This window comes from Sceloporus occidentalis, unplaced genomic scaffold (genome assembly GCF_023333645.1).
Source record: "Sceloporus occidentalis isolate IW3139 unplaced genomic scaffold, rSceOcc1.0.p SCAF_1, whole genome shotgun sequence".
NCBI classification, from domain to species: Eukaryota; Metazoa; Chordata; class Lepidosauria; order Squamata; family Phrynosomatidae; genus Sceloporus; species Sceloporus occidentalis.
Genome location: NW_028316981.1, coordinates 262,694,626 through 262,709,582, shown reverse-complemented (window position 1 = coordinate 262,709,582; position 14,957 = coordinate 262,694,626). Strand labels below are relative to the sequence as shown.

The 14,957-nt window shown below is 39.7% G+C and overlaps 1 protein-coding gene across 1 annotated transcript; it reads left to right on the top strand.

Moving 5' to 3' along the window:
• Positions 1 to 2,119: 2,119 nt before the first annotated feature.
• LOC149323816 (uncharacterized) lies at positions 2,120 to 13,498 on the top strand. Its single transcript, XM_089492766.1, has 3 exons — positions 2,120 to 2,542; positions 10,632 to 10,766; positions 12,986 to 13,498. The coding sequence occupies exons 1-3, from the start codon at positions 2,163 to 2,165 to the stop codon at positions 12,987 to 12,989; spliced, it is 519 nt and encodes a 172-aa protein (XP_089348892.1). The 5' UTR covers positions 2,120 to 2,162; the 3' UTR covers positions 12,990 to 13,498.
• Positions 13,499 to 14,957: the final 1,459 nt, after the last annotated feature.

Genomic DNA, 14,957 nt, shown 5'->3' with positions numbered 1-14,957 from the left:
GCTTGTGTGCCAATTGCTGGTCTAGCCACTGTAGTACATGCTTTAGTTACATCCCATATAGATTGCTGTAATATGTTCTACATGGGGTTGCCTTTGAAGAATGTTCAGACACATCAGCTAATCCAAACAGCTGCAACCAGAGTGTTAACTGGGCAGGTTACAGACACCACATGGTGAAACCGCTCCACTAGTTGCCAGTTTGTTTCAAGCCACAATTCAAAGTGCTATTTGTTTTTACTGTAATGTTTTAATGTATTTTAATATGTTCAATTGTTCAGATGTATGGATTATCCTGTTGTACACCGCCCTGATTTTTAGAAGGGCAGTATAGAAATAAACTTTATTTATTATTATTTATTATTTATGGACCATAAAGCCCTCTATGGCTCAGGCTGAGGGTCTCTGGCAGATCATACCTGTCTACATGAACTTACCCAGGCTATGATTTATAGGGCTATGGGAGAGGTTCTTCTCGGTTGCTGCCCCTAGACTCTGGAACCTTCTTCCCAGGGACAGAGATGTACATGTTCTGGAATTATTACTCCACTTGTTACAAATAAAAATGTTTTTAAAAATAAAAGCAAATTCCATTAATAATTGTTTGACTACACTGTAATATACCAGTTGTGATACTTTTGTGCCAAATCGAATTGGACATAGTCATATTTTATGTTCCTAAAGCAATAGAGTGACTTTCAATCTGTAAAAAAGTGCTAATGTTCCATTTTTCAAAAAATTCCCCCAAATTTTTCATTCCTTCCCCCAAAACCAAAAAAACATAGAAATAAACAAACAAAAACAAACATTTTTCCCCCATGGCTTCAAAAATTCCAGAAATTGTACATCTCTATCCCTGGGAAGAAAGTTCCAGAATCTAATCCAGTTTGACATGACTTTTGACTTCCATTTCTCAATGCTATGGAATAGTGGGGATTGTAGTTTTGTGAGATGTGTAGCCTCCTCTGTCAGAGACCTCTGGTGCCACAACAAACTACAATTCCCAGAATTCCATATCATTGAACCATTGCAGTTCAAGTGGTGCCAAGTAAGATTATTTCTGCATATATATATATATGCGCTTATGTGCAAGGGATGAACGAAGAGAGAATGAATGCGGTGCATGCTTTCAAGCCAATGGGACTTGCATATAGGTGAAACTCTGTTTTTGTGGAGGGGTCTGGAACGGCTGTATAATGTTAAATCAGTTATATATAAACATATACTAGTTAATGTGGTGTCACTTTATATATACAGTAGGACATTGTTATCCGCTGGGGTTTGCTTCCAGGATCCCCCATGAATAACAAAATCCCATTAAATATAATGGCACAGCAAAATGATGTCCCTTATATAATATGGAAAATCAAGGTTTGCCATTTGGAATTTATACTTTTTTGGAATATTTTCAAGCCATGGATGCTTAGATCTGTGGATAAAAAATCGTGGATAAGAAAGGCTGACTGTATAGTCACTATATATATATATATATATAATCAGTTAAAGTGGTGTCAAACTGGATTATTTCTGCTGGGCGAATACAGCATATATATGTGACACCACTTTAACTGATATATATTTATATATAACTGATTATATATCTTGTTAAATCAGTTATATATAAATATATATCAGTTAAAGTGGTGTCACTTTATATAGTCACTTTATATATATAACTATATATATGTGTGTGTTAAAGTGATATCAAAATAAAAATTGAATTATTGGTGCAGTTCGAATACAGTACACCACTTTAACTGATATATATATATATATATATATATATATAAAAAATCAGGTAATTCAAGTTAAAGTGGTGTCACTTTGTATATATAGTGTGTCACTTTATACAGTATATATGACACTCTCTATATATCTATATGTGTGTGTTACAATGCTGTCACACTATATATATATATATATATATATAGTTAAAGTGATGTCAGCCTGGAGAAAGGCTGTAAGGCAGTGCGCATGCGCCCAAACCAGGCTCCCTCCATGTCGTCGATGGAAGAGGCGGGGCTAACGAAAGGGGCGTGGCTTGGGGCATGGCGGCGGCGGCGGCGTCCATGGCAGCGGCTCCGTCCTTCTTCCGCTTCCGGCTCCCTCCCTCCCTGCCCTCCTCCCGGAAGCGCGCCCTCTGGGCCTGGCTGGCGACGGGCGCCATGCGGAGGCGTCTGCCCTGGCTGCTTCCTCCTCCGGCGGCTCCTCCGCAGGCGACCCCTCCGTGCCCCGCGGTGACGCTGCTGCCGGGGCTGCTCCTGGTGGCGGCGCTGTGCGGGGAGGGCGCCCCGGCCCCGCTCCCTTTCCCGGAGCCACGCTCGGAGACACCGCCTCGGACCCCGCCGCCGCCGCCGCCGGTGGTGCCCTCGGAGACGCAGAGGCCGGACGGCGCAGGAGGCAATGCCAATGGCAGCAGCAGCAGCAGCCTGGCGGCGGTGCCGGCCCCTCCGGAGGCCACGCCGCCCATGACCCAGCGCGCCCTCTCCGTCCTGGTCCTGGCCAGCGCCGGCCTCATCGTCTACTTCGTCATCCGCACCGTGCGGTGAGCCTCCTTAATCCCTCCCCGCCCTTGAGGCCCCGAGGCAGGAGCTTCAGGCCGGGAGGGAAGAAGGGGCTGCCTCGCCCACCGACAGCACAGACTGCCACTGCGACTCCCCTGCATCCTCTGGAGACAGTGGCTCTCAGCCTTTGGTCCTCTGGCCTTTCCCTTTTTGGAGACTTCAACTCCCAGAATCCCTGAGCAGTGAACAGCTGACTGGGACTTCTGGGAATTGAAGTCCCAAACATATCTGGAGGCCCAAAGGGTGAGAACCATTGTCATCCAGGCACTATACTAGGCCACCACTGGACAGCTGAGGCCTGACCGAAGCAAGAATAGAGTCGCACTATTGCTTCCCTTGATCCAGACCACTCCACTTCTGTAGATGCAGCCTAGAATCGCATTGGCCTTTTCAGCTGCTGTATCACACTGTTGACTCACTAATCTAGACACTATACTAGGCCCCCACTGGCGCTCACCTTGCAGTCTCTCATAATAATAATAATAATGTTTTGTTTTTATCCCGCCTCTCCCTTAGGATTGAGGTGGGTTAGAACAGTGATACATAAATAAAAATACACAAACACATACATAAATAAATAGGTAATCCCCTTTCTTAAACCTAAACCGCATAATTATAAAACAACAGCAGCATTGTAAAATATAGATAAAATCACTTAAAAATAGTCATAATTGGAGGCAGACATTGGGCAGTTTTATTTTAATACTGCCCTTCTCCCAAGTTCATATATATAATAAACATATAATATATGTTATGTACATATAATTATATATAAAATATAAATAAATATACACATTAAAACAACACTTTAAAAACAATTAAAATAATCCAATTGAAACAGTAATTTTAAAAAATATATATATCATGCAAAATTTAAAATGTAGAAGGTTAAAAATAATCTAAACCAACCCACAGTAAAGCCAGGCCTGTGTGATTTTAAAAAGCTTGCCTGAACAAAAATGTCTTTGCTTGCTGGCGAAAGGCCGGCAGGGAGGGAGGCAGCCTAGCCTCCCTTGGAAGGGAGTTCCACAAGGCAGGAGCAGCCACTGAGGATGGGGGAGACCTGGCTTATGGAGACTGGCATCCTTCCCAGGTCACTAAAATGAGTCCCCAGCTTGTTGGGGGGGTGCTTAAGTGCACTGATAAGCATCATAGAAATATTATTGCTATTACCGCTCTACACTCTTATAGCACTGCTATGCCACTGTAACTGCACTGGCTGCCTCCTGTTGCATTCTGGGATTTGAAGTTGACAGAGGGGCCTTTAGGATTCTCGGCCAGAGAGCTCTTAGGCCTCACTGAACTACAAACCCTAAAACACAACAGGAGGCAGCCAGAGCAGTAAAAGTGGAATAGCAGCACTATGAGAGTGTAATGCGGTAATGTGGTTATTGTGAAAGGAAATATAGTGTCTAGATCAGTGATGGAGAATCTTTTACAGACCGAGTGCCCAAACTGCAACCCGGACCCCACTTATTTATTGCAAAGTGCCACATCCCTCTGGCTTTCTAGTAAGAAACTCTGTGCTAGGGCGGTAGCATGTGTGCCCACAGAGAGGGCTCTGAGTGCCACCTCTGGCACGTGTGCCATAGGTTTGCCATCACTGGTCTAAATCAAGGGAAGTATAGTGAATATATAGGGAAGTGTATATTCACTATAGTGAAAGGGAATAGTGCCACTCTATTCTGCTTTGGTCAGGCCCCACCTGGAATACTATGTCTAGTTCTAAGCAACAAAATTCAAAAAGGATGTTTATAAATTGGAGCTTGTCCAAAGGCGGGCAACTAAAATGGTGAAGGGTCTGGAAACCAAGCCATATGAGGAGAGAGTTAGGGAGCTGCATATATTTAGCCTGGAGAAGAGACGGTTAACGGGTGATATGATAGCCTTGTTTAAATATTTGAAGGGATGTCACATTGAGGATGCAGCAAGCTTGTTTTCTGCAGCTCCAGCAAGACACAATAGGGGAAATGCAGGACAGAATAAGTGAAGAGGTAGTACAGGAATACCTGGTTAATCTAAATAAATTTAAGTCTCCAGGACCAGATGAACTACATCCAAGATTATTAAAAGAACTGGTAAATATAAAGAGCAGATCATTAAACAGAGAGTCTGTGAATATTTAGAAGGCAATTCCATAATCCAAAGAGTCAACATGGGTTTCAGAGAAAGAAGTTATGCCAGACAAACCTTATCTCTTTCTTTGATAAAATTACCAGCTTGGTAGATGAAGGGAATGCTGTGGACGTTGCATATCTTGATTTCAGTAAGGCCTTTGACAAAGTTCCCCATGATATTCTTGCAAACAAGCTTGTAAAATGTGGGCTTGACAAAGTAACTGTTACATGGATTTGTAATTGGTTGACTGACCAAAGCTAAACGGTGCTCAACAATGGCTCCTTTTCATCCTGGAGAGAATTGACCAGTGGGGTCCCAGAGGGACCCATTGCTGTTCAACATCTTTATTACTTGGATGACAGAATTGGGGATATACTAATCAAATTTGAAGATGACACCAAATTAGGGGGAGTAGCTAATACCCCAGAGGACAGGATCAAAATTCAAAATGACCTTAATAGATTAGAAAGCTGTGCCAAAGATAACAAAATGAATTTCAACAGGGAGAAATGTAAGGTACTGCACTTAGGGCGCAAAAATGAAATGTATAGATATAGGATGGGGGACACCTGGCTTAAGGAGACTATGTGTGAAAGGGATCTAGGAGTCCTAATAGACCACAAGTTGAACATGAGTCAACAGTGCAATGAGACAGCTAAAAAGGCCAATGCAATTCTAGGCTGCATCAATAGAAGTATAGTGTCTAAATCATGGGAAGTAATAGTGCCACTCTATTCTGCCTTGGTCAGGCCTCACCTAGAAAACTGTGTCCACTTCTCGGCACCACAGTTCAAAAAGGATGTTGAGAAACTGGAGCACGGCCAAAGGAGGGACACCAGAATGGTAAAGGGCCTAGAAACCATGCCTTACTAGGAGAGACTTAGGAAGCTGAGTATGTTTAGCCTGGAGAAGAGATGTTTAAGAGGTGATATGATAGCTTTCTTTAAATATATGAAGGGATGTCATATTGAGGAGGGAGCAAGCTTGTTTTCTGCTGCTCCAGAGAACAGGACCTGGAACAATGGGTGGAAGCTACAGGAAAAGAGATTCCACCTCAACTTTAGGAGGACAGTAAGGACTGTGGAACACACTCCCTCGGAGAGTGGTGGAGTCTCCTTCCTTGAAGGTTTTAAAGCAGAGGCTGGATGGCCATCTGTCAGGGATGCTTTGATTGAGAGTTCCATGGAGTGGATGGCACTTGTGGTCTCTTCCAGCTTTTGGATTCTGTGATTCTATAAGTCCTAGAATTCTGTAGGTTGGAGCTGTGGCAGTTAAAGTGGTGTCAAATTGCATGATTTCTACAGGTTGTAATGGGTATAAATAAGGACTGCCCCATCCAAAGTGGGCAGTAGTCAACAAAAGCTTGTATGGTTGACTCGCCCTTATCAGAAATGCTTGGGATTAGGTCTGTTTTGGACTTCAGAAAACCTGCATTTGCTTTTACGTAATGAGTCAGTGTGGTGTAGTAGTTTGGTCCTGGACTACCACACTGGAGAACAGAGTTGAAATCCCAGCTCGGCCATGGAACACATTGGGTGACCTTGGGCAAGTCACACTGTCTCATCCTGAGAAGATGACAAATCCCCTCTGATGAAACTTGGTAAGGAAAGCCCATGATAGGTTTGCCTTAAGGTCACCACAAGACAGAAACAACTTGAAGGCATACAACAACAAAATAATAATAATCTCAGAGATAGGACCCAAATCTAAACACAAAAGTCATTTATCTTAAATATACACATAGCATGAAGGTAATTCTTACCAACTTGCTAGGGCTGTTGCCCAAAAGAAAAGTGTCTGGTAGCCTGAAAACCTTTGGGAACCACTGTACCTAAGGGTAACCTCCCAGTATGTAGAACTTTCCAGAGTAAACATGCCTAAATGACTCTGAAGGGATAGGTCTTGGTGACCACACATTTATCAAGTCCCAACAAAGCCTATGGAAAAATAATGTGCCTTTCTCGCTAGTTCCAACATTGGTGGGGTGGAGTGAGATGCTTCCCCACAGGTGAATCAATTCCTACAGTCTGAAAGTGGTAATGCCCAAATGCTGATTTACCACCTTGATGAAAATTAGATCTAAATGATGTGATAATGCGTGTGTAAGAGCTGTTCTAAAACTACAAATACAGTACAGAAAATGCATAGATTCCCACCCACCCCTATACTTACTGTATATACTTGTGTACAAGTTGACCTCATGTATAAGTCGAGGGAAGGTTTCAGGGTAAAAACAGTGGATTTTAATATGACCCGTGGATAGGTTGAGTAAAACTTAGGAGGCTTTAACAAAGCCACTTCCATCCCTTCTTCTCCGGACCTCTCCTGACCACCTAAGACAACTTCCCAGGTGCTGGAGGAGAATGTTTTAACCTCAGCTTGGGGAAAGAAATGAAGTCACGTTAAAAGGGGTGTTTCTTTGATGGGAAGAGAAAGCTTTCAAATTGGATTGGGAAGGGGAAGAAGTGGAGCTCAGAGGGGTGTTTCTTTGATGGGAAAAGAAGGCTTTCAAATGGATTTGGTAATGGAAAGAAGTGGAGCTCAGTGAGGTGTTTCTTTGATGGGAAGAGAAGGCTTTCAAATCAGATTGGGAAGCTCTTTCACATACACACACAACCCTTCTGCTTCAAGGCACAAAGAATGGGGAAGAGTGGGGCATCACAGCGATACTTGTTTCAGGACCTTTCTAAGCAATATTAGTGTATTGATCCTTATATAAGTTGACCCAAGATTTTAGGGTCAATCTTGGGGCATACATTTCTCAACATATTGTCAAGTATATACAGTGTATAATGCTGGAACTCAGGAGTCTCGCAGTTATCAAATTCCCTTCAAAATTTGCAGATTACACAATTAACTTAGGGAATTTGCTAGCACCACATGTGGTGATAGCAAAATAAATGCTTACTTTGCATTAAGGAGGATTAGATAAATACATGGGGGATAATTTATATATTAGCCATGATAATTACGTAGATTTTACAGGTTCAGAGTCAGTAGATCTGTGAATGTGATGCTGAGGACAAACAAAATATGTGTCAGCTGTTGCTTTCCTTGTCTGTTTCTGAACATCCTCAAGGTATCTACACAGAATACATATTTACTTACAGATACGTACCTACTACCACTCAGTTGAATTCTCAGGGAAGCCTTAAGAGAAATATGTATCATACATGTAATGCAATATGATAGAAAAAAATAGGCTGTTTTACTGTAGGTCTGATTAAGCAGAATTATTATATTCTGAAATTAAGCTCCGTGTATGTGCCTTCAAGTTGCCTATCGACTATGGTGACCACGAATTTTATAGGGTTTTCTTGAGCAAGAAACTGTGGTTTCACTAGTTATTAGCAAATATACTTTCTCAAGGGGAGATCCACTGAATGTTCAGTAATGTTACTTGTTACAGAAAGCTTGCTTTGAATTGGAAATTACTTGAAGGCACACCACAACAACAATAACAAAGGACATTTTAAATAAAAAAAACCAACCATAGTTTCTGTGGAATGTGGCTTGCAGAAGTTGACTTCCACTGACTTTATCCCTAAATACTCCAAAGGCTGGCAGACTATGAGGTTGAACAGGTGGGGTGAAAAGAGTGGCCAGAAGCCGCTCCTGCCCCAATTGCTCCCCATTTGGCACGTGACTGCGGTGACTAGCTGCTGCAGCCCTGAGGCCAGCTGCCGCCACGGACCACCAGCAAGGAGCACTTCTTTTTTGCTCCTTTTTGGGTTGCCACAGACAGCTGTGGTGCAACATCAACTCAATCCAGAGGTGTGTATCATCTGAATGCCACGCCTCCAGATCAACCCAAGGCTGGCACTTTTCGCCTGTCTGTTTTGGGTCTATGCTGCCTAGCCTTGCTATGGTGCAAAGGACTGAGGGGGAAAGGAAGAGTCTCAGAGGTGGAAGCTCCTGCTCCCATAAACTGCTCTGTCTAGTTTTTTTGGACACTCCCAATTCTCCTTTAGTTCCTGACTGGGGGAGCGTTTTTTTAATGAGATTGCCAAGGAAGCGAGGGGACAAGAAAGCCAATTTTAATTCTGTTGTCTGTTCATTTATCTAGATCCAACTCCAAATATGAAGATGCATGTAGATATAAGTTCATTCATTGGGGTACAATTTAAAATGCAATTTTTGTAAAATTGAAAGGTATAACTAGCAAGGATCTTGGTGGAAAAGCTTGCATCTTGTGAATTCATTATAGTCTGTCTTCAAGGAATACCGATAATCTATTTTCTGAAAACAGGATGCTCAAAACTGAAGGGGCAATTTTATTGTGTCAACTGAGTTTTTTGTTTCATGAACCTCAGAAAAATTCAGGAGTTTGATTCCCCCCCCCCCCCCCGGCCAACTCTGTTCTTTTGCTTAAAATGTTCTTTTACATAAGGCATATTTACTTTGTGATTTGATTGCAACATATATTTTGACCTTATGATTTTATTAATATTTGCACTGGACTAAATATTACAGTTGCTAGTAATGCATTATTATTTCCAAAGTCAGATGTCCCATTACATGTTGCTGGCACCAGGGCTACCAGCCTATTAATGGTTATGCCACCAATGATTCTGAGTAGAAGTTACTTTTTTTTAGTATTATTTATTACAAAGATAGAAGTAGAGCCGCCATGATCTATTTTACCATTACTGAAGGATTATGAACAAGCATGATACAATGCAGGACTATTCATACTGTTTACTTAATTAATTCACATACCCTTTAAAATAACCCCAAATCCTGCAGTCTTATTGTTTAAACCAATGCAGCCATTAAGTACAAAAATTATAATTACCTTAAGAAAATGTTTCCTACCTACCTATACAAGTTGATTGTTCACTTGGGTGTCTTGCTTTCACAAAAGTGTCACAGCAGTGCATTATACAAATGTTGTACCATCCTGATTATGGCATGCTCTCCCTTTGGAGACTTGATGTTGGGTTCATTTTAGTGCCAAGTTAAAAAAAAAAGCTTTTTACATTAAAGGATTTCAGGATCTGGTGATTTTATCTAATTTGTACAAGTGCTTTATTTAACTTATGTTAACGCGTTTAATAGTTTAATATGCTTTTAGACTATCAATTGTCTTATACTATGTTTTGCATTTTGTATGGTTGTAAATTATTTATTTACAATAAATAACAGTGTGGCTTGCATACTGTAACTCTGGAGACCAGGCATGGAAACCCTGTTTGGCCATGGAAATCACTGGGTGACCTTGGGCAAGTCACACTCTCAGCCTTGAAGGAAATCCAATGGCAAGAAAACCCCATGATAGTAGGTTTGCCTTGTAGTTGATGATGTAAATTGGAAACAACTTGAAAGCACACAAGAATGAAACATGTAACATTATTTTGTTATATGCTGCCCTGAGATCTTAAGATATAGGGTGGAATATAAATATTTTAATAAAGAAATTGTTTAATTTGTCCACATGCTTTTTTCCTGTAATTTCATTCTTTTTTTAATAGTGGAGTAAAAAAAATGTGTATGGAAACAGTGGGAAAGGTAAAAGAGCGAGAGGAATTCAGTGGGAGATCCTAAGAGGTGAGACAAAGAAAATGCCTGTTTGGCATAGGAGAACCTTCTGTAGATCAGTGTACACTGTTCTGAACTAATTTCCTTCCCTTTGAATGCTGCTGATGTCCTTCACTTTCAGAAATAAAACAGATTTTCCAGAGGTTGAATTGAAACATGTAATACAGGTTTTCACAAATTGCTTCGTGCAGGATCTTATTTAATAGTCTTATGTTAGTATGGATTAATCTGCTGAATACATAATGCTTCATTCTCAAAAATGGTTTTCTTGGGGTTGTTCAGTTAGACTTCCTGCTTGTATATGTTGTCAATGCCATTTTGATTTGCCATTGAGATATAATAGGTACTGTGTTAAAGAATTGATTCTTCTTAATGCTCATGTCATGCTATTTTTTCTGCCATTGTATTTTTTAGACTTAGACGAAGAAATAGAAAGACACGGAGGTACGGGGTTCTGGACACAAATATAGAAAATACAGAGCTGACACCATTAGAACAAGATGATGATGAAGATGATACAACACTATTTGATGCCAATCATCCTCGAAGGTTTGTAACCGGGATTCAGGTCTCTTAGTCTACATAGCTTGTTACCTAATTCTACTAAAAATTACACTGTAGGGCAGAAATGTAGACTGTTTAATTCTAATGTTTGGGAACTTGCAACTCCTTTTAGTGTATGTGTTATAATAGAGAATATAATATAAAGAAATCTGGCAAATAGCAATTAATGATAAATTAACATGTAAATTGAAAGTGAAGAAAGGATTATGGAAAAGAAATTATTTTGATGAAATATGGAAAAATTTATTGAAATAATAATAATAATAATATTTATTTATTTATATTCCGCTTAATCACTCGGAATCCAAGCGGATTACAACAATAAAACAGTTAAAAATTCTAAAAAAACCCTATCCCTCTCCCCCCCAGTATAAAAACATAGTAATACTAAAAGGAGATTAAACCAGAATGACATTAAAACAATAGTATAAAATAACAGTTAAAATAAGTAGGAGATTTGTAGGAAGGTTATATTATATTATATTGAGAAAAGAAAATGGAAAATTACCTTCACACGATGCATTAAAATTTTGGTTGGAGTAAATGGATGGGAATGGCTCCGGGGAAAGGATGCACTGAGGTGATATTTTATACTAAGTAAAGTGTTATAGCATATATTTGTATGAAGAAAGTGTAACGATTTGTATTGTAAAATTTAAAAATATTAATTAAAAAGAGAGAATATAACTTTGAAAGCACAGTTCACACAATGCATTTTAAGTTGATAGTTACACAGTTTTTTCCGTTGAATAACTGAACCAGATATTCTCAGTATAAGAGGAATAACAAGAACATTCATTGTTATGAATGCAACTTATTTTCCATAGGAAGGAACAATCAGATAATTGAACTTTTACGGCTGCATTTGCTAATGCTTCCCCTCAAAAACTGGACAATCTTCCAAGGTCCCTCTCCAGAATGCAATTAACATGCCTGAATGCTCTTGTTTCCCATTACTCTAATACAGATGGAGCCTCTGGGCTCTGAAACCCATGCACTGGCACGGGCTCCCTCTGACCAACATAGGGGCCTGGGGACAGGACTCCCAAGACTCAAGAGTCAGCCCCAGCCCCAGCTGACTGGGCAGCAGACTCCACCCCTAAAGCCAAGCCAGGGCAGAAGCCTCAAAGGAAGCAGGGAGGGAAAGGAGGGTCTTTTGTCCCTAATGGTGGCATGGCTGCTTGCGTGCCGCCATTGGGGATAATACAGGCTTGCCATCTAAGGATGCTCAAATCTGCGAATGGCAAATCTGTGTATAAGGAGGGCCCATTGTATATATATTTCTTTTTGTTAGTAATAAATCATACATGCTGGTGCTCATCAGTGTAGATTAGACTGGATAGCGCTGATAATTTTCCACACGAGCACTACGTATAAAGTAATATACTGCCTTAAGAAATTTACAAAGCATGAAACCATTGTGAAGGGCACGTCCAAATGTGCCGTTATCTATGTGGTGTAGTCCAACAATATATGATATAAACATGAGAAGTAAATTCCATTTTTTTTAATCATTCAAAGTCACAACTTGATAAGTAAAGGAGATATTTAGCAAATGGAATTCTCTTAAATGCCAAATGCCTATAAAAACAATGTCAACTATTTTTGTCAACCATGAATAGCTATGTTAAACTGAACACATCCCATAAGTAGTAGCTAGTGTATGTACAGCATAGATAAGTAAGCTCAAAACTTCACGGTCCACAGTGGTCTGAATACTGTTGCTTCACATAGGATCAGAAAGAGGCACAGGTATCCTAACCAGTCAGTTATCTTATGTTTCACAGTTATTGAACCTGTCTCTCAGATGAATTCTGTGCTTACCCTTTAAATGAGGGAGAAAATTATTCTGATCCAAAGCTCAGAAACTTTTGGATTCCCATTTTTGGACCAATGGTGGCAAATAAACCTATTGCCAAATAAAGTTGGACACATTTTTGTCCTTTTTTCTCCTTGTTCACTCAAGAGGAATGAGTCTCTTTTTCTGTGGAGGGTTTTTAAGGCAGAATAATTTGTGTACATAAAGCCTAGTTTTGGCCACAGAAACTATGTTAAATGTTAAGTATATCATGAGGCATGTAATGATGTAAAATCGTATTGTTAGCTTCAAACTGGATGAGGAGATTTGGTTTAGAAATGTTAAATTAAATTTAACATTTTCCTTTGCACAGATTATATTTAACTTTTTTCATTATTTTTTCTAGATAAGTGTGCCTTTTGGGGAAAGTTTTCAATCGTGGAGCAACAGAAGAAGGCTGTTCAGAAGGAATAAGAAGCCAATATCAGGGTTGGGGGGAGGGTATATATATATTATGGCATCCTTTAATTTGTTGCAATAAACTCTTAACATTTTACTCTATTTTTTGTATATACAGAAATATTTTAAGTTCAAGCCTATGGAAATAGCACACTAAATTTAAACCTATTTTAAACAGGGTATTTTCTGCTACTTTTCTGTATTGTGGTCTTCCCTTGTGAAATACATTTGTGAGTTTCCTAACAACCTTTTTTTAAAGTATGTCAAATGTAGTAACTTATTTATGTGATATTTTTTTTTGCAGCAAGTCTTTCATTTAATAGCACTGTCTTGCCAAATCTAATTAACCATGTGACTGATGTGGGGTGTTTTTTTTTTTTTGGAGAGGGGTTAACTTGGATGTACACTGTAGGTCTGTGACAGTGATGCAAATAAATGTTTACAGTATTCCTAACACTGATCACTTGGGGTTATTGTTGTTTTGAGCCAAACAGTGGGAAATATCCTGATAGTAAAAATCCAGACATCTTCCAGGTCTTTCTTTGACTACAGTGGTAACTGTATAACCCGGGTATAAATCAGTGAAGCTGTAGTTTATATAAGGCATGTTTGGGATGCCATGAACTAGTTTGAAAAGGAACTCTCATATATTCCTTTAATTGAAGTTACACAGAACATGAATCTGCCAACGTTTTTGTGTCCATAAAGTGGGATACATGCAACTAGCAGAACAAATTATTACTAGACTTAGGGACACTCTAGGATATCTCTCAAATAAGTTATTCTGTTGTAAAGAACTTATTTGGGAGAGATCCTAGAGTATCCCTATGTCTAGTTACAATTGTTTGGCTTGATATGTTTGGGTTTCTGCCTATAGAATGCAATAGCAATAGCAGGTACATTTCTATACCTGTAGTATATTGGGGGGCGGTAGGTCTAGGGTTTGATTTTTAACTCTATTGTAATTGACGTGTTTTATTGTTGTAACCCACCCGGATTCTTCATGATTGGGTGGGCTATAAATAAATCTTTATTATTATTATATTATTATACCGTTTATCAGTACACATAAGCACTCCCTAAGTGATTTACAAAGTGTAAGCTAACTACCTCCAACAATCTGGGTACTCATTTTAGCAACCTTGAAAGGATGCAAGCCTGAGTTGAGCTTGAGCCCTTTTGCTAGTATTGAACTCTGAACCTTATGGTTTGTGAGTGAGTGGCTGCAGTACAGGCATTTAACCACTGCACCACCAGGGCATGACATGAGGATGTCTTTGGAAAGTCTTCAGAAATGTCAGCTGCAGCCAGATTGTTAACTGGGACTGCTAACAAGGAACAGATGAGTTCCTTGCAACAGCTCCACTAGCTATCCATCTGTGTTCCGGTGCAAATCAAGGCACTGATTATGATTTATAAAGCCCTATATGGCTTGGACTGAGCAGTCTAGAAGTCTTTCTACACACACAAGCATGCCCAAGCTCTGAAATCTCTGGGGTTGGTCTTCTCTTGGTCCCGCCTTCCTCAGTTATATTTGGTGGGGGCATGGAATAGAGGTTTCTTGGTGGTAGACCTCAAGCACTGGAATTCCATTGGTGATTAGACTAACTAATCTCTGGCCTTCCATCAGTAAGTGAAAACTATTCTTAAATGCCTTTGTGATCTATCTACAAAAATTCCTAATAGTGGGCTATTGTACAGATTTCATTACTTTTAATGGAAATATTTTAACTGATAATTTTTATTAAAAAACAAAACATTTAAAAACAAACAGACAATTGCATTGTGAAACACACATCTACAAACATTAGCAAACAAAATATTTAGACATACATGACATCTAATCTGTTGTTGTTTTTAACTGAAAAAAATAACAAAACAAAACGTATAGTTGACTTCCTTTTCTCAGCTAAGTGATT

Coding starts and splice junctions, on each gene's coding strand:
- LOC149323816 (XM_089492766.1), top strand. CDS start 2,163: ATGCGGAGGCGTCTGCCCTGGCTGCTTCCTCCTCCGGCGGCTCCTCCG. Junction 2,543..10,631: donor TTCGTCATCCGCACCGTGCG/GTGAGCCTCCTT, acceptor TGTATTTTTTAG/ACTTAGACGAAGAAATAGAA.